Source organism: Abrus precatorius, unplaced genomic scaffold (assembly GCF_003935025.1).
Source record: "Abrus precatorius isolate BTA unplaced genomic scaffold, Abrus_2018 Scaffold5, whole genome shotgun sequence".
Classification (NCBI taxonomy): domain Eukaryota; kingdom Viridiplantae; phylum Streptophyta; class Magnoliopsida; order Fabales; family Fabaceae; genus Abrus; species Abrus precatorius.
In genome coordinates, this window is record NW_020874395.1 from 1103002 (window position 1) to 1122266 (window position 19265).

Genomic DNA, 19265 nt, shown 5'->3' on the forward strand with positions numbered 1-19265 from the left:
TATGATTTTAGTCTTAATTTAGAGTTCTATTTTATAATCTTCCTATTTTACAATCTAAAACAAAAATGATCCATAAAACCAAAAGCTCAAAGTGAGCCACTCCACACTATTTGTAAGTAGGATTCGTTATTGAGGAACAAAGTATATACATCTTCACAGCTTTTATGTGATATTAAAGTTAAATTGTTAACTTATGTAATGAATATAACATATATTATATCAACTTGTGAAGTGGAGTGAGGGGTGTTTCAGAGACTGAGTCAAATTAGGAAGGTGTGATTCTGAGAGATGAACAGAAGATACTGTTACAAGGATTTGCTGCCATTTGTGGTGCTTATTGCCAATGAATGCAACAACACAGGCTTGTTCACTCTCTTCAAAGCAGCATCTCTAGAAGGGATGAGTAACTTTGTCTTCGTGACCTATGCTTATACTGTTGCAACTGTTGTACTCCTTCCAATTACTTTTTTCTATAGAAGGTTGTTGACACTTGACAAATTTTTCGCTGCAAAGCTTAAACAAATTCATAACTGAGCAGTTACAGTTACGCTTCAATTATTGTTTATCATGTCTTGTCTTTTGGTAGATCAAGAGCGGTTCCTCCACTCAGTTTCTCCATCTTATCCAAGATTGCTCTTCTTGGGCTGATAGGGTAAGGGCCCACAAGATTGCTCTTCTTGTACTTGTTGTGTTGACTTTCGTTGTTTTGTTTTGGATTTTGATGGGCTTGAATTGCAGGTGTTCATCTCAGATTCTTGGGTATGCTGGCATCAGTTATAGTTCTCCAACACTTTCCTCTGCAATCAGCAACCTAACTCCAGCTTTTACCTTCATGCTTGCTGTCATATGCAGGTTCCCTTCCCTTTCTTAAATTATTATTTGACTCTTTTTTTTTTTTTCATTATGCACAGTTTTCATTTTTCTACTTAGGATAGTGTGTGTCATAAATTTAGCTTATTTTAAATTAAGGGTAAATGCTGCTCTTATTTTCTCCTGTTTTTGACTTTAGAGGAGTCAAATTCATTGAAAAAGTGTGTATGAGAAGGTGTTGCTCACATGGCTCTTTCAAAAATATTATTTCCATGACAATTTGGTTTTTCAATTTTTATACCAATTAACAATGTGCTAGCTCTACATTATTCTAAGAATTATTCCCCTTGCTTGATCTTCAAGAAAGACAAAACTTGTTAGCAGTCAATTTTAATTTTACTTTCTTATCCTATTACCACCACAATTTAAGGATGGAAAAGATAGCTGTAAAAAAGAGAACAACCCAAGGCAAGATTTTGGGCAGCATTGTATCAATATCAGGTGCATTTATTGTGACTTTCTACAAAGGCCCATCAATCATCATTGCTGATAATTCCATTTCCATTCACCTTCCACAATCAAATGGCATTCTTACTTCAGTGGATATAAATTGGGCCATTGGGGGCCTTCTGCTGACAGGTTGCAATATACTACTTACTATATGGTTCGTTTTCCAGGTACATATTTGTTGTTGCTATGTATGAAACTATTTGGTAAGGTAGCAATCAAATAATAGTAAATTCTGATATTGATTTTACAGGTCGAAATCTTGAAGGAGTTCCCGGATGAACTAACTATGGTCTTCTTTTACAACTTGTGTGCAGCCTTTGTTGCTGCAGTTGTAGGTTTATTAGGAGAGAAAAATACAAGTGCTTGGAAAATAAGACTAGATATATCATTGATCTCCATTGTTTGCACTGTAAGATACCCTTTGAAATTTTTGGTGCACTTTCACCTAAAAAATTACACTCAGCTAATCCAATTTGTTGATGATGCATTTTGTAATTAGGGAATATTTAACAAGTTCCTGAGTAGTGCAATATATGCATGGGGAATACACTTAAAGGGGCCTGTATATGTAGCAATGTTCAAGCCACTCTCAATTGTTATTGCAGTTGTCATGGGTGTTATGTTCCTTGGTGATACTCTATATATTGGAAGGTATGAGTATTTCAATTTGAACATTTGATTCTTCTTTAGAACATGGTGAAATAACTAGAAAAAAGCAGATAAATAAAGCAATTGTTATCACCCTTCCTCATCATGACTCATCATACCTGTGAGGCAATGATTATCCAGAGTTAAACCAAACAAGGATTTGGAAAAAACTAGACTGAGACTAATTGGTGGTAAATTGGTTACTCATTGAAGAAGTGAAAACAATGCTCCCTTAAACAAATTAATTCATTATCATATAACTTGCTCATCTGGACAATAACTCATCTGGACTCTGGAAGTGGGTCCTGGTCCTCATATTTCAACTAACTGAAAATTTATACCTGCCAATGAAGCTAAGCTAAGTGAGTGTTTGAAAACATGTTTGCATCTCTAGAATCATGTTGAATAGATGCACAAGTGTTTTGATTATTGTGTCAACATGTTTGGTAGGTCTGAATTGAAAATGATGACTCTAAAGTCACATTTAAGTAATTGTGATAAATTATATAACTTCTGTGTTGAGCTGAAAAAATTATATTAGCTTTTACTACAAAACTTACCTTTAAAAGAAAAGTTTCCAAACAAAAGTTTGCAAATGCTTACCCAAACACACACACAGTCCTTTTGTACAGAACTGCAACATCAATAGAAACAGAAGATATAAAAACTGCTAATATCAAGCATATGACCTTGTGTTCTTATTCATCCTCCACCTGGAGCTAGCCACTCTTTGTAATTTGATTTATTGTTAATAAAACGCTGTTTTAATCAGTACTAAATGTCATTAAAATCCTTGGAAAGTTCCAAACAGTCACGCAATTTGATTTCTACTCCTGATACATTTTCAGCATAGAAAAGAACTATGCAATTTCAATGATATTGTATGTTGACCTACTTATTTGAATAACATTTTTCCTTCATTCTGCAGTGTAATTGGAGCCACAATAATATCAATTGGATTTTATACTGTGATGTGGGGCAAAGCAACAGAAGAAAAGGAAGAGGAGGAGGACGATGTTGGTAGCCAGGAATCACCAACTACTGAGAATGTTCCTCTCCTGCAAAGCTCTAAAACTGTAAATTTTACAAAGAACATAGATGGAAGTGTATAGAGGATGGAATCACCAACTACAGTGAAGTGAGATGTGCTTCTTGCGAGCAACAAAACTGTGAATTCTAAATAGAAAATAGATGGAAATGTATAGAAGACAAATATAAACTGTTTGCGCCTCGAGTCTTGACATTATAGAAAATCATGTTAGAGACCATTTTTTGTCACAGAACAGCATAGTGCTATGAGGGTTAACACCTTGGTTTCATTGTTTCATAAGTACCCAAGTTGTTACATACCACTTTGCAGGACAGTGTATGGAAGATTTCAGAAGTGGTTCACTGGATTTAGGACAATGAATGGAAAATGGGAATGCATTTAGTAAGTTTTTTGTTGTGTCCATTCATCAACAAGCAAGGTTGGTGAAAACATCATTTTCTCTTGTTTTCAAGTCATCAGGCACTGCTGTAGTTATGGAATGTGTTGTGAAAATATCTGAAGTTGCCTTAGTGGCAGTGCTGCATGTATCTGCAGAAAATGGTACTCAAAATTTCAAATTTAGTGCTTATCTAAACTTTCATAAAAGAGTTTGATGAGCAAGAAAATATTAAGAGGCCAAAACAGGGGTTTGTCTATTTCATTTTTATGCCAAATGTCCAGTGAACTTCCATGCATAGGCAATTATTAAAGAGATTGAATTTCAATTATCCACACAGCTAACACACACACAACATATATTTATATCAAGTTTTGTTACGTACTCTTACTATTTTATAGAGTAAGCATTATATGAAAAAAAAATGCATTTATCATCTTAAAAACATAACATATTTAGTACTTCCATCATATAGTAATTAAGAGAATTTATGGCAATAAAAGCTAGATGAAATATAAATTTTTTTATATTATGCATTTCAGCTACATTAGTAAAGTTAATTTATAAAAGGCAGATAAGGATATATCTCTGTGGTTGAGCTTCCTCCTACTTTTGGCACCTAGCAAAGAGTAGTAAATTCGTTGTGACTTCTATTTTGTTTTTTCCAAATGCCACAGTGCCTGCACTACATACAGATTCCTGGTTCCCTGTGGATTTGTCCCCTACCATCTCCATGACACATTTTGTTCATAATTATCAAGGACTTTATTTGGCTTCATTTGCTCAATATGGACCAGGTTCAAGGTTAAACAGCATCATGGAAAAAGAAAAGGGGTTGGACCTTTGGTTTTCTGAGAGTGAAGAGCTTGAAAATTGGAAGAGTGCAAAAAAGAAAAAAGAAAAATATATATCAATTTATGATATAAGTATTTTAAATTTTTTAAAATTTATTAATTGCAAAATGGGTATTTAATAATTGTTTAACATGGTGTAGTGTTAGCATTTCTCATGAGTAATACAGTGAAGAGAGTCATGAATAATCCTTCTTACCAGTTCTGAAAAGGCAGAGGAATTTTGGAGTTTTGGAAAGGTGGCCTCTTTCTTCTTCTAGTGAAGAGATCATTGCTCATGGCTCTTTGTTTCTTCTCTAGTGTAATGGGACATGAACTTGTACTACCTTGAGTTATTCACTTGTTTTTATTAGCTAGGTCTACTTGGTACTTAACATGCTTGGTTGGTGTAGTTACAATAAAAATTTGCAGAAACCTGAAGGAGCTTCCTTTTCTTTTTCTCAGTAGTTTCAACCACAACAATTTTATTGGTGTACTTGACCAATCTCTACTTGGCAAGTAACCAAGTTTTTCAAAACTCTGTAAAAGAGTTGATAAAACATGATCACATGTTGTTTGCAAATTAAATTGGCTTAGACCACAAACATGTGGTGTTCCTAGATCCTAAATAGTTTCAATGTGGGGCAAGGTTGTTTTAATTCTGAACATAAGAAGTCAAAACTAAATCAAACTGCAAAAGAAAATATGATTTTTTTTTCCCCAGTTTTTAATGCTTTAATCGATTTATCGATTTTCTTGAACAAAACGTGTTACATTACTTGTAGACAGTTTTAGTCAGCCCTTTACTTCAATTAGAGTATTAGACTTGGTCTACATTTCCATTAATTGCATTGCATGGCATTACATATAGTTGGCGTGCAGCAAAATATTTCATGAAATATTTCAAGATATTTTTTTATGATATGAATTGTATTTTTAATATATGCATATAAAAATAAAAATACAATAAAGTAAAATAATTATGTACGATATCGTATATCATATTCTTTTTCTAATTATTAAAATCAAGAATGAATAACGCACATGAAAAAGATTGAACTTCAAGGAAATAAATGCACATTTTCTATTCAAATCTTACTTTTATTAGCAGTTTGTTGTTAAATTTGTTTTTGGTTGGTATACTTTTATTTAAAAATTAAGCTATTAATGTAAATATAATGAATTTATATTAATAATATATTATATTATAAATAAATAATTTTATCAAAGCAAAATATTGGCTTAATGATTCAAATAATATCAAATTTAAAAATAATTACCAAAATAAAATAAAATAAAAAGTTATTCTGGGGTAAAATTTTGTCACGTAAGTACCTATTTCGTATTCAAATCAGACGAAATTAATTTTTGATTTTTTTATTTAATGGTTTCACCCTCAATTTGGACGAAATGTATAAAATTTGAATTACTCTTTCCCACTCCGCGACACGTGACCCAATCACGTAATTTCATTCTTGAGTCAGACAGAAAGGTAATTTTGTCTTACTCAGGGACAAAACTACGTAATTGGGCCACGTGTCGGCGGAGCAACAGACCCTGCCCCTCCTTCTTCCCTTCTCCTCCTCCGATGTTTTAAACGTATTTCTTCCATTTTTTCCGTTCAGCAAGCTAGGTGGGTATTTTGTTATCATTTTAGCGTGATTCGTGAGTGAGATTGGTCATCCATTGCAGAATCGTGTCCAGATCTGTTTGGTTTTGCAACAATTGAAGGTGTTTTTGGATTGAAAGTTTAAGGAGGTTGAGAGAAGTGCACAGTTTACCGTGAACGAAAAAGAAAGCTAGTCAGAGGTTGCCGGAGAGACGCCGCTGCCGTCCAGACAACTTGCTGTTGTGGCTGGGAGCCCTCCATTGCCGGAAATCGCCACCCTTCGACACCGAAAATCACCACATCCGAGCCGGAAATCTACCACAAATATTTCCATTTTTAATATAATTGATTTTTATATTTTTTTTATTTTGTATAAATAAAAATACTTGTACATTGTAATAAAAAAAATTTATTGTGACCAAAATTTTTATAGTAAAAATAATATTAAAAATTAAAATTTTATAACTAAATTTAATAAATTTTTAGCCTGTAAGAAAAAAAAATTTATAGTATTTTTTAGATTAAAAATGTAATTGACATAATTTTGTTAATTTTATAGAAATTAAATAATAACCATAATTTTGTAAAATTAAATATTTCTAATAATATTTAGTATAAAAATTATTGTTTAATGTTTGAATCAACCATAAACCGAGAAATAAGTCTAGATATGACATGATTATTACTAAGATTCAATTTGTCATGAATCTTTTTCTTTAAATTCATAAAACTTATCCCACTTTTTATCTTTATCATTTTTGTGTTACCTTCAAATGTCACACCTTCGTTTCTAACAACAATTTTTCCATTCCAATATACAATAATAATAATCTCACTCATTCTGCACTTATAAAAAAAACATATCAATAAAAATTTACAATTATACTTATTTATATAAATAATAAAAATAAATTATTATTAACACATACAAACATACTATTATTTTTCACATCATTTTATATTACAAAAAATGTAATATTTTTTCCACATATATAAAATAAATATTCTCAACAAATACAACATTATCTTTTTTATTAAACAAGTTAATATTAAATATCTACTAACTTCTATAATTATTTAACAATATTTAAAATATTAATTTTTAATTTTAACATACACAAAAAATATTTATTAAATATTTATCAATTTTTACCTCTATTATTTTAAATAATTAAAACATTTCAATTTTAATAATTTATAAATAACAAAAATACAAAAAAAAATATTCAAAATTTACTAACCTTAAAATTTCTTCCAATCTTTAAAATTGCAGGAATGTTTCCCTTCTTCTTTCAATGTGATTTCGTGATTTGGATATGCAAATATAGCATTATATACTTTATTTGTGCTGGATAAAAGGGGCAGCGGAAGGAAGTTGACCAGCAGATAATAATAGTTTCGTCTCAAATATGGGCGAAACCATAACCATTTCGTCTTACATGTGGATGAAATTAGCAAGATAAATACATGTGTCGACATCCTATGGTTTCGTCCTATTTTGGGATGAATTACTGAAAGGTTGACACGTGGCCATTGTTTCATCTCTCATTTATACGAAACCATTGACACATGTTACCTTTTGGAGTGTTTCGTCCCTTTTTTAGACAAAATGATGAATTTTTAAAAAAAAAATTGATTTCATCTAGTTTAAATACCAAATAAGTGTTTGCGTGACAAAAATTTGTTCTAGACAGAGAATAAGTTTTTATTTTATTTTATTTCAGTAATTATTTTTAAAATTAATATTATTTAAATTATTGTGCCAAAAATATTACTCAATTGTAAAGAAATTCTTTTTATAAATTTTAGTTTTTGGCCATCAAGCAGTGTGTCCTGTTCCTTCTAAAACTTAAGTTTGGTGTGAAATATATCTCTTATAATTATATTTTTTATCTCATATTTTTTTCAGTTTAAAAATTATGAAAATATTAATTTTTAATTAATGTTTAAATTTTAATCATTTTTCAATAATTAATTCAACTGCATTTTAACTCTTCCAATAAATAAATTCTAATTAAAGAAAGTCATTTTGCCGCAATAATTCAAAGATTTATTAACAATTTTTTTAAAGATAGACGAAGAAATATCTACCATTATAAATATGTTGTGCCATAAAACATTCCTGCAGGATATGCAGTCAATAATGTAATAAACCTATTTTTGACACGTTTCTATTCATATCGTCTTTCTCTTTTTTATTTTCTCTTTGAATATGAATAGAATGGAATGAGAATTTGGATTTGGTGATTTCAATTGCAGAAACTATTAGTATTTGCGTTGTTCTTCCTTCAAAGTCCACACGCCCCCAGTTTTGGCTCTAATTCTGTTGGTTTCGCTGAGACTAATCCACCAAAGATTTTTCTTCAGATAGAAACATATGAAAGACAAAATATGATTCACTCCATCTTTATGTACTTTCCACGTACCTATCTTGCAGGGGACCAAACGTATTTATCTAATCGTTGACTTTTTTTCGTTCTATATAAAATTCAAATTTCTTAAATAAAAGAGATAAAATGCACAATTATGATTTTCTTATTTTTTCTCTCATATTATGTCTTTAATTGTGATAATAGAATATTATCAATTATATTCTTTAAATTTTGCAAATTTGAGGCAATGAATTCTGAATCCTTAGGGAATTTGACCGTGAATTTTAAGGACTGGAAATAAGTATTGGAATTAGGTCTGGATTAGTTTTGGGTTAACCTTAATTAACTAATCAAGCATTAAACAAAATATTTTAGAAACTTTGTCTTTACTGTTAAGATTTAATGAACTTTACAAATTTCAAAGAATCGTAATTTGGATTTTTCAAAAATTTTCTATCACATATGTAGCTTAAAGGATGACAAAGGAATATTAATAAGTTTTAAATGAACATAAAAAGAAAATCAATTTTTTTATAAATGTCTATAATAACGTTTTCTAAGTTTGTGACTTTAAATAAATGAATATATATATATATATATATATATAGGGCAGGATCTTCTTACACAAAATGTACTTAATCTGAGTCTTTTATTTAACTTAAATATAACTGTAAGTGAAGTAATAAATTATAACCTGTTAGATTTAAGTTAAATAAAATACTCAGATTGATTGTAAGAGTTTTTAAACTTATACTAATGTAAGAAGATCATATATATATATATATATATATATATATATATATATATATATATATATATATATATATATATATATAAACTAACCCAAAATATATATAATGCATGTAAAAAGCAAGTGTATCAAAACTATATATTCTGTCATGCCTATTGCTAAATTTTAATTCTTGATTAAATTTACACGTTTTCTAAGTTTGTGACTTTAAATAAATTTTAAATGAAAACTCAGATTTATAAGATAAAAAAAGGCTGAAAATAAAGTTTGAACAAGTTTAATTTATGATACTTAGAGCTTGTTCTTGTGGTATCTTTGAATAATCACAATTATTGGAAACGAGACAAATTAAGTACCCTTGATGATGTAATGGATGATGATGAATTGAACCCTTTTTCATTTCTTCAAAGATTGTGAAGTGTGATTCTCGGTGGATTTGTTAGAAGGTATGATTAATATAATGTTTGCTGGCACAAATTTAATATACAGACCACACGCAGCCCCCTTTGCTAAGCTTTGGTTTAAGTTTTTAAGGGTTTGTGTTTGATCTTGAGTTTTAGACAACCAATTTTGGAAAATTGCTTCTAAAAAATTTATAATGATTGATTGATAGTTTAGAAAATTCATATGAAATTTGTCAAAAGGAAAAAAGTTAAGGATTTTGTATACTTTTTATTTTAACAAATTTTAGATTTTTCATAAGATAAAAAATAATTAAAAGAGAAATTTAAAGTTTACTTATGAAATATTAAACCGAAACAAAAGACCTTTGATGGCATTAATTAAAGAATATCAACTAGCGGAATTGTTAAAGCAACCGTTTAAATTTTAATTTTGATATCATTATTAATTTTTAATAAATTAAAAAATCTTATTTCATTATCTTAAATAGACAAAATAAAAAACATTTATATAATAATTATTACTTGTTGTTTTTAATTATATATAAATTATATTATGTTTAAGTTCTTTAGGTTTTAGAAGTCATCACGACATTGAATCAAAGTTCTAATGAATGCGTTAAAATATTAAGGGCTTGAGTTTGATTTTGTTTTTGGGTTTTTGAAAATTATTTTGTGAATTAATTTTGAAAAAAAATGTTTTTGAAAAAAGAAAAAATAATATTTGGTAATTCTGTCCTTGAAAACTATTTTAGATATGTGAAAATTTAAAAAGTTGTTTAATAATTTTGTTTTTATAACATGTTTTGAGGGAAAAAAATTGTTTCGTTGTATTAACTTTTTTCTGAATTTCTTAAATTAAATGAAAGAATTAAGATAAAAAAATTTTGTTGAATATAATTTTTGTTTCTAAAGTTATAATCCTATTTTGAAAATCATACCTATTTTTTGTTTATTTTTAATCCTTCCATTTAATAAAAATATTGTATAGTTCATATATCCTTTCATTTTTATTAATTTTAATCCTTACTAGTTATATAGAACAGATAAACATGATATTTTTTCTTCTTCTTTTCTTTAGATTACATAAACCAACAAGAGGAAGCAGCAAATTAAAAAATGGTCATAATATTGTATCACAACACGTAAAGAACCAAATATAGCAAATCATCACCTGAACCGATCAACGAAAATTGAACTATTTTATTATTCTTTATTTATCCAATTACCTACTTCAGGATAATGTTTTGAATTACGAAAAATATTTATGATTTTATCTATTTTAGAAATTAATATTCCATTTTATATACTTTAGCAATGACCTAATTCAGGATAATATTTCAAATTTACAAAGAAAGTGAGTTTTCTCCTGCATGCACATGTTAGCAATTTAAATTTTTTATTTCCATTTTATAAAATTAATAAATAATTCATTTTTTATAATTTTATTCTTAATAACTAATGTTTGTTTTGTAGAAGATAATAAATAAATATTATGTCAGAATGATGTAATAGAAAGTTAAGTAATATGTCATCTTTTATCAAATTTAGAAGACAAATTGAAAGGTGCTGTCTCTTTTTGAAAGCCTCCGTGCCTTCTCTAATTTTGTGTCTACATTCATATTTTTTAATAGAATAATGAAAAGAATAAAATTGACTCTTATCACATTTTATCAGTGTACCTTAAAATAACAAGGGAAATAGTATTATACCATCATATTCGATGTTTAAAATAAAAAAATAGATATCTAAATTTAAAGTCTCCCTTTTATTAAAATTAATATAAATAGTCATCATTTTATAATTATATTTATAAAATGATTATATATATATATATATATATATATGTAAAAAAGTATTCTTATTAAAAAATGTTCGTATAATTTTTTTATAAAGATATTAAAATTATATTTCATAAATTATCAAAAGAGAGTATGAAATGTGAATAAAAAAATTTATTCATCCTAATAATTCTTAACCCACTACCTTCTTAAAGATAAAAATTTAAAGTACAAGAAATATGATAATTCTACATAATAAATTATTATAAAATACTAAAAATAAAATAAAATAAGTTATCCTAGTTTCTTATATCATATTGTTCGACTATCAAACACATAATAAAAGTTAAAAAGAAAGAAAGAAAGAAAGAAAGAGTAGTTGTTTATTCTTTCGCCATCACTGAACAACGTATATAATTATGTGTCCCATTTCATCTATTTTCTAGTGGTCATAGAACTATCTTAGCTAACAGCAGCAAAGCTAGCAAGTGGCAGCAAAAAATCTGATCAATTAATAAATTATTGCCAAAAGATCACAATTGGCTAACTTGATTATCCTTATCTTTCAGTCGCTTTTCCTACCCCATTGCTTTTTGTAGTTATATAATAATATTTTATTAATCTTTAACACGTTTAATTTTCAACAACATGAAAATAAAAAAGAAAAAAAAAAACTAGTTGGCTTTAGGTAACTTCTTGCGCATGAAGTTTGAACATAGAATTTTAAGACAATGGTCAGCTTCATAGCCATGAAGAACGAACCAAAATTGAGAGCAACATGTCCCCCCTCTGAGCTTATAAATACAGATGCAACCTTAAATATCAGTATACATATATACCAACTTTTCATCAAACTTAATTAGCCTTGTGTTAGAGGAGCAACCATGTGGCATGTGGTGACTGATCCCATTAGAACTCTTGTTGCAAGAGTTCTACACCATTTCATCCACAAAGATTTCCATGAAGCAGTGGCAAGGATGACCATAATAGATGCTTTTCTCTTCATTGTACAGTTCCCTCTCCATCATCGCAAATGATTACACTTGTCGCTTTAATATATATTCATACACCCTTATAGTATCTTGATGATTAATTAATTATCTGTGTGGCTTATATATATGCAGATTATACACTCCATTGATAAGATGGGGATATGGCCTCGATTGCCTGTTTTCTTAGGCTTATTGTACTTAGCCATTAGGCGCCATCTTCACCAAGAGTACAACCTCTTCAACGTTGGAAGACAACCAGTGGGGATAAGGTTCAACGCTAGTGATTTTCCATATAGAACAGATGATGGAAAATATAATGACCCCTTCAACGAAGTTGCTGGCAGCCAAGGCTCTTTCTTTGGCAGAAATGTTCTCCCTGTGGATCAGAAAAGCAAGGTTAACAAAATAATAGCTTTTATGCTTTTGTTTGTTAGGTTTGAGAAACATAATAAAAAAAATATTAATAACAATTTTTTAATACACTCTTTTTTAACTAACTTTGTTATTACCTGAAGTTTATTAAAATTTTAAAATTATATAGGTCTTATTCTTAATTTAATAATTTTTATTTATATTTTTATTGTTTTTATTAAATTTCTTAATTGAAAAATGTGATTCTAACCTTCTTCAAAAGATAAAAAAATAAAAAGAAATAATTTAAATATAAAAGAAGTAATAAAAAAATGAATTTAAAAATTTATTTATTATGAGAGAAATATGAAGAAAAAGAAAGTGCAGAGAAAGAAAGTAAATATTTATCAAAATATAATTTTATCTCTGTTAAAAACATGGAGCTATAAATAGATGTATGAGTATTTTATAGTATATTTGGGAGGAGGTTTTTAGAGAGAAAAAGAGGGAAGAGCATATTTTTTAATTTTAAATTAAAAGAATTATATATTATTTATATCTTTTATTTTAAAAAAATTAATTTTAAATATATTTATTTAAAATATAAATTTATGTCTTCCTTTCCAAAATTCCCTTCTCAGAAAACCCTTAAAGATTCTTTTTTCTTCAAATGAGATAAGAAAATAAAAAGTAATGAGTCCTACTACTACCCTTTTTTTCCCTCTCCTTGATCGCTTATTAAATAAGGAGAATATCTCCTCTCTAACCTTTTAACATCTCACATCAAAAGCATAAGTGCTAATTTAATTAAAAGTGAAAAATAATAAAAAATTATTACAAAAAATTAAAATTATAATAAATATTTTTACTTTCTAAATATTTTTTTGTACTTTCAGTTGTTTGAAATCAATTTATAATTGAATGCAAATCAAAACTAATTACTTTTTATGTTATATTAATTGGCCAAGACAAGAAAGAAAAACCCTTCTACTAGTTGAGCTTAACTAAAAGTATTTCAGTTGATGAGCATGTTAAATTGGTTTATATATTCTTATTTTTGTCCCTCTTGAGGATTTGAAAACATAAATTTGTGTGTGCAGCTATTGAAGCCAGATCCAATGGTGGTAGCTGCAAAACTGCTAGCAAGGAGAACATACAAAGACACGGGGAAGCAATTCAATGTGATAGCAGCTTCTTGGATTCAATTTATGATACATGATTGGGTCGATCACTTGGAAGACACTAACCAGGTCCTTAATTATACCCAACACCCCATTAATTAATTTTTAAAATTTATTCAAAAACACATTTCATCAAGAAATCATATTTTATGACACTTGCACACACAAATTTTATAAAATATATTTTTAGAGTATTGTATTAGCCTATCAACTTTGAAAACATTAAATCTTTGTTTTCAAATTATTTATGACATTATTATTTTTTTGGGGTCAAATGACATTACTCATATCAAATCGCTTTGGCAAAAAAATATTATTTTTATAATTGTAAGGCCTGCATTTTTATTTTCATCATGCACTAACATGTTTATCTTTTTGTGAAATTCTCATACATATATATAGATTGAACTCATTGCACCAAGAGAAGTTGCAAGCCAATGCCCACTCAAATCTTTCAAGTTCTACAAGACAAAGGAAATTCCCACTGGATTCTATGAGATCAAGACTGGAACATCAAACATCCGTACACCTTGGTGGTAATATTTCTATTTTCTGTGTGCTAGATCTAAGAGAAATTTTGAGATTAGAACTATTACAATAATTAATCATGCAATAAGTTTATTCAGGGTAGAATCAACAACTTAGTTTGCATTTGTTTTTATACATAAATAATCGCTCGCATTAGCTATTATTTTTGTTTTAAAATTAAGGGGCAAAGTGAGAGCTAAAGTTAAATCTAAAGTTTAACTTACCAATTAATGATTAAATTAACGAATATGTTAACTATATATGAGGAGGAATGAATTGTGTTATATGAATTTTATAAATAAATGAGTGCGTGAGAGAGAGAGAGAAAAACAATATTATTAGTTCAAACTAAAAAGTCACTGTGTGATTTTTTTTTTTTTGTCGCTGATATATAATACGAAATATGAATCATGCATATTAATTATGGGTAATTGTATTAAAAAAAATAACTAGTGATTAGAAATGTATTTCCTTATAAGAGTAATGCGAGCGACTTTTTTTATAATTATTAAAAATTACAAAAATTACGTAAATTTTATTTTTTTCATAATTTTTAATTTCAAATTAATTTTATTCATTAATAAAGAGTATTTTTTAGGTAAATGTCACGTTCTCACGATGTTGACACAGGATTTTTCAAAATGGTGAGGCTGTAGACCGAGGGGAATGATACAAAAAGCTACTTTTCTTAAACCATACGCATTTAATTGGATGAATTGAAAAGTATTATTTGATGGCCGAAAGAATTTTTAAAAATTCAAGTGGGTTGACCCTAAGGACTTCCACGTAGGTTTTCATGAGAAAGGAAAGATATATGAGATAATCCATTTGTCTCTTATTATATACATGAGATAAATCATTTAGATCATTCATGGAACTACTGTCACGATAAATTAAAACAATTTATGACCAGTTTATAACTTTGATGAAAGAAACATTGTTCTAAGAAAGAATCGTGTTTGACCATTCAAAGAAATTTGTAAAGAAACATCACATACTCTCGATTAAATATTGGACTTATTTAGCTGAAATATATATATATAGTTTGTCTAACAGAAATAAAATTGTTGATATAAATATTATAGCTAGGTCTATGCTAACCATATGATTAGTATATGACACTAATGTATCATATTATTAAAATAACATATATAGTACAATTAATATAGGCTCATAATGTCTTCATTGATAGTTTATTTTTTACTAAACAAAACCCGTATCATCAAAAGCAGATCAAATAACTAATTAACCATCAACATGCATGATCTGGAATCATTTTGTATGAGCTTGTAGTATCTAAATAAGACCTTTAACGTGCATGCATGGGTTTGGTTGTAAAAGGGATGGAAGCGTCATATATGGAAGCAATGGAGAAGTTTTGAAGAAACTGAGAACATTCAAAGATGGGAAGATGAAGATATCAGAGGATGGTCACCTTCTCCATAACCAAAATGGAACAGCAATTTCTGGTGACGTTCGCAATAGTTGGGCCGGTGTCTCAACCTTGCAGGCCCTTTTCGTTCAAGAGCACAATGCAGTCTGTGATGCCCTCAAGGTAAAGATGAAGATTAATTAATTACTCAAGTAGTAGACATGATAGAATATATATAAAAATTAAAGAAAAAAATAAATAATAATAAAATAGGATAAGAGTATGTTATAAAATGAATGCATTCTAAGATAATAAATTAGATATATCATGTTATATTATTTATTTGTAATTTACGCCTCCACAGAATAAAAAATATACTAAGAAGAATAATATGGTAAGCTCATAGGATAGACTTTTTATACTTTACTGATTAAACAAACATAAAAAATAGGATAGGATTAAAAAAATTATCTTATTCTATTTTTTTTTATCATATCTACTAAATAGATTCAAACATGTAGAATATGCTACCTTGTATTGATGTAATATGTGCTATAAGCAAGTGATAGTAACTAACTATGTTAGAAAATAATCATTCTACACCCACTAATGATTTGGACAGTGAGATAAATAAAATAAATAGAGGATAAAAATGATATAAAAATAGTATAAAATATATAAATTGTGAAGTATATATAATATAAAAAAAAATACTAACTGTATACATGTGTTTCTCTATCTCAATGTTCTCCTTCAGAATAATTACCCAGAGTTGGAAGATGAAGAACTTTATCGCCATGCAAGATTGGTGACCTCAGCTGTAATTGCAAAGGTTCACACCATAGATTGGACTGTAGAGCTCCTTAAGACAGACACTTTACTTGCAGGCATGCGCGGCAATTGGTAAGACTCCAAACACCACAATTCTCTTGTGGTTCTCACACTCCTTATTGTTATTAATTTTGTATCATTTAAAAATGTTATGCATTTAATAAAATGTTAATTGGATAGTAGAAATTTAAAATTTACAAAAACAATATATATATATATGAAAATTGGACAAATCTTACATTGTATAGGTAAAAAAAACTATACGAATGAAATGAAAAAGGATAATAGAATAAAGTTTAATTATATATATATATATATATATATATCGTATATATTATTTGTAGAAATAAAATAATAAACTTTTGAATTATATCTTCTTCATAGTATTTTTAAAGTTGTGATTTTTAAATTTATATTAAAAGGGTGTTTAATTTTGTAAGGAAATAATTATACGATTAACTAAATATATTTAAAATCGTTTTATCATAATATATGTAGAAGTATTTTAACAATGACTTTTTTCCTTTTGAAAATGCTTAATGATGTTAAGTCAGTAGTTAATGGAAATAAAATGTGAGTCTAGCTAATACTCTGCAAGAGTTTATGTTAATGAAATTGAAGTGTATTTATTTTTAAATAAACACAATATCCAACATATAGTTGGAATTTGATTTTTCTTAACAAGGAATACTCACTCCAATTTATAGGAGTGTATATAATTTTGCTTGTCTCAAAGTAAAAAGATTAAATTTTAAATTAGTTGTATAGTGTATTAATTTAGAGCTTGCTGCATCCACAATAATAATAATTTTGATTTCAGGTATGGATTATTGGGGAAGAAATTCAAGGACACGTTTGGGCATGTTGGAGGAGCCATCTTGGGAGGATTAGTGGGTTTGAAGAGACCAGAAAATCATGGTGTCCCATACTCTTTGACTGAGGAATTTGTGAGCGTCTATAGAATGCATTCACTCTTGCCTGATAACCTAAATTTGAGAGACATATCTGCAACCCCGGGTTCCAACAAATCTCCACCATTAATTAAAGAGTATGATCACAATTTTTTACTCCAGCCCAACATTTTTGTTCTTATTCAGATACTGATTCATAAATTAAATTTTTAATTAAAAAATATATCAAAAGTATGTTGAAAACAATGTGAAAATGTGTTCATAAAATTTTCTAATTAATTCTTTTTAGTTTTTGTATCTTGACACTGGTTGGTATTTGTCTTTTATCTTTTACTTTGAAATGTTTACTCATAAAAAAAATCCCTTTTACTGTGAATGCTTTAAAAGAAAAATCTCACCCTTTTGGTATTATAGGGTTCCTATGAAGAATTTGATTGGACTACAAGGAGAAAAGGCCTTAACAGAGATAGGAGTTTCTACTCAACTTGTATCAATGGGTCACCAAGCTTGTGGGGCACTAGAGCTTTGGAACTATCCAATGTGGCTAAGAGACCTCATACCACAAAACACAGATGGCACAGAAAGGCCTGATCATGTGGACCTAGCTGCTCTAGAAAGTAGGATACATATATATAATTAAGACAATATCAACCTCTAATCTTAATATCACTCCCTTTTAATTATTATGTGCATATGACAAGGAACTAATGCAATAATATGATATAATAATGATGATGCAGTTTATAGGGATAGAGAAAGGAATGTGGCTAGATACAACCAGTTTAGGAGGGCACTACTATTGATACCTATCTCCAAGTGGGAAGATTTAACTGATGACAAGGAAGCAATTCAAGTATTGGAAGAGGTATATGGTGATGATGTTGAGGAGCTTGATATTCTAGTAGGTCTAATGGCTGAGAAGAAAATTAAGGGCTTTGCAATCAGTGAGACAGCTTTTGTAATATTCCTGCTAATGGCATCCAGGTAAAATCACAATTTAGAACATTTTTTATATTTAAAAGTGAATAAAAGTAATCATGATTTTAAAACGTTACTCAACAAACATTAATATTAGTTGAATAGTTGTGTTGTAAAGCAAATTGCAATAATGGTATGAACTTTCACCAATTTGTAGGAGGCTAGAGGCTGACAGGTTTTTCACAAGCAACTTCAATGAGGAGACATACACAAAAACGGGGTTGGAATGGGTGAACACAACTGAGAGCCTGAAGGATGTAATTGAGCGCCACTACCCTGAAATGACACACAAATGGTTGAATGCTTCTAGTGCTTTCTCTGTTTGGGACTCACCTCCCAACACTCACAATCCCATTCCTCTCTATCTTCGTGTTCCCCATTAATCTATTTGTTCAATGTTCACTTTGTTGTTCCTTTAAGTTATTTTACCTGTTTGTGTATTTGTATTTGTATTTGTATTTTAGTTTATGCATGTACACTAACTTATTTCTATATTGGAATTCAGCCTATTTATGCTACATGTATTTATTTTGTCTTCTTAAACAACAGTTTATTCCATAGATGCACACCAACATCTTTATGCCTTGGTGTATCAATACTTAATTAATTTGGATAATGAATTATGAGTATTAATTAATCATGATAGTTAAACTTTTATTGATAATGTACGTAATCTAGTGAAATCGTTAACAATGTACCTAGCATAAACCCCAGCTAGTAATCAAACATGGAACGTCACGGCAATTTGTAGCTAGCACGCAAAGAATACTGCTTTCACAAACTCAATTAATCTCATTTTCAAATTATGACAATATATTATTAACATAGACCCGAATCTTTTCCGTCGGAACTGCATGGTACATTTAGGTAAAAATTTGCATTTTTACTTAAACAAAAATGTATGAGTTTAAGCGAAAATACAAAAATACGTAAAAAAAATATGCGAGAACTGCTCTAAATCCTATTAACATATAATTAATTT

At 28.6% G+C, this 19265-nt stretch overlaps 2 protein-coding genes across 3 annotated transcripts; both read left to right on the forward strand.

The window, feature by feature from the left end:
• The first annotated feature begins 267 nt into the window (after window positions 1-267).
• LOC113867762 (WAT1-related protein At4g15540-like) lies at window positions 268-3776 on the forward strand. The gene is made up of 7 exons (XM_027503215.1): window positions 268-479; window positions 587-652; window positions 739-852; window positions 1241-1487; window positions 1571-1729; window positions 1820-1971; window positions 2897-3776. The coding sequence occupies exons 1-7, from the start codon at window positions 289-291 to the stop codon at window positions 3078-3080; spliced, it is 1113 nt and encodes a 370-aa protein (XP_027359016.1). The 5' UTR covers window positions 268-288; the 3' UTR covers window positions 3081-3776.
• A 4967-nt stretch (window positions 3777-8743) lies between these two features.
• Window positions 8744-18821, forward strand: LOC113867410 (alpha-dioxygenase 1). 2 transcript variants are annotated; one of them, XM_027502719.1, is made up of 11 exons: window positions 8744-8757; window positions 12053-12146; window positions 12264-12527; window positions 13583-13732; window positions 14066-14199; window positions 15533-15746; window positions 16321-16466; window positions 17215-17442; window positions 17720-17922; window positions 18046-18289; window positions 18441-18821. In XM_027502719.1, the coding sequence occupies exons 1-11, from the start codon at window positions 8744-8746 to the stop codon at window positions 18664-18666; spliced, it is 1917 nt and encodes a 638-aa protein (XP_027358520.1). In that variant the 3' UTR covers window positions 18667-18821. The 2 variants fall into 2 exon arrangements, with proteins under 2 accessions (XP_027358520.1, XP_027358519.1); XM_027502718.1 differs by lacking the exon at window positions 8744-8757 and having other exon boundaries at window positions 11881-12146.
• The last annotated feature ends 444 nt before the right edge of the window (window positions 18822-19265 follow it).

What these genes read in the sequence shown, in the direction of transcription:
- LOC113867762 (XM_027503215.1), top strand. Translation starts at nt 289, where the DNA reads ATGAACAGAAGATACTGTTACAAGGATTTGCTGCCATTTGTGGTGCTT. An exon ending in ATTACTTTTTTCTATAGAAG is followed by an intron (nt 480 to 586) that starts GTTGTTGACACT and finishes GTCTTTTGGTAG; the next exon opens with ATCAAGAGCGGTTCCTCCAC. An exon ending in ATGCTTGCTGTCATATGCAG is followed by an intron (nt 853 to 1,240) that starts GTTCCCTTCCCT and finishes CCACAATTTAAG; the next exon opens with GATGGAAAAGATAGCTGTAA.
- LOC113867410 (XM_027502718.1), top strand. Translation starts at nt 12,024, where the DNA reads ATGTGGCATGTGGTGACTGATCCCATTAGAACTCTTGTTGCAAGAGTT. An exon ending in CTGTGGATCAGAAAAGCAAG is followed by an intron (nt 12,528 to 13,582) that starts GTTAACAAAATA and finishes TTGTGTGTGCAG; the next exon opens with CTATTGAAGCCAGATCCAAT. An exon ending in CAGTCTGTGATGCCCTCAAG is followed by an intron (nt 15,747 to 16,320) that starts GTAAAGATGAAG and finishes GTTCTCCTTCAG; the next exon opens with AATAATTACCCAGAGTTGGA.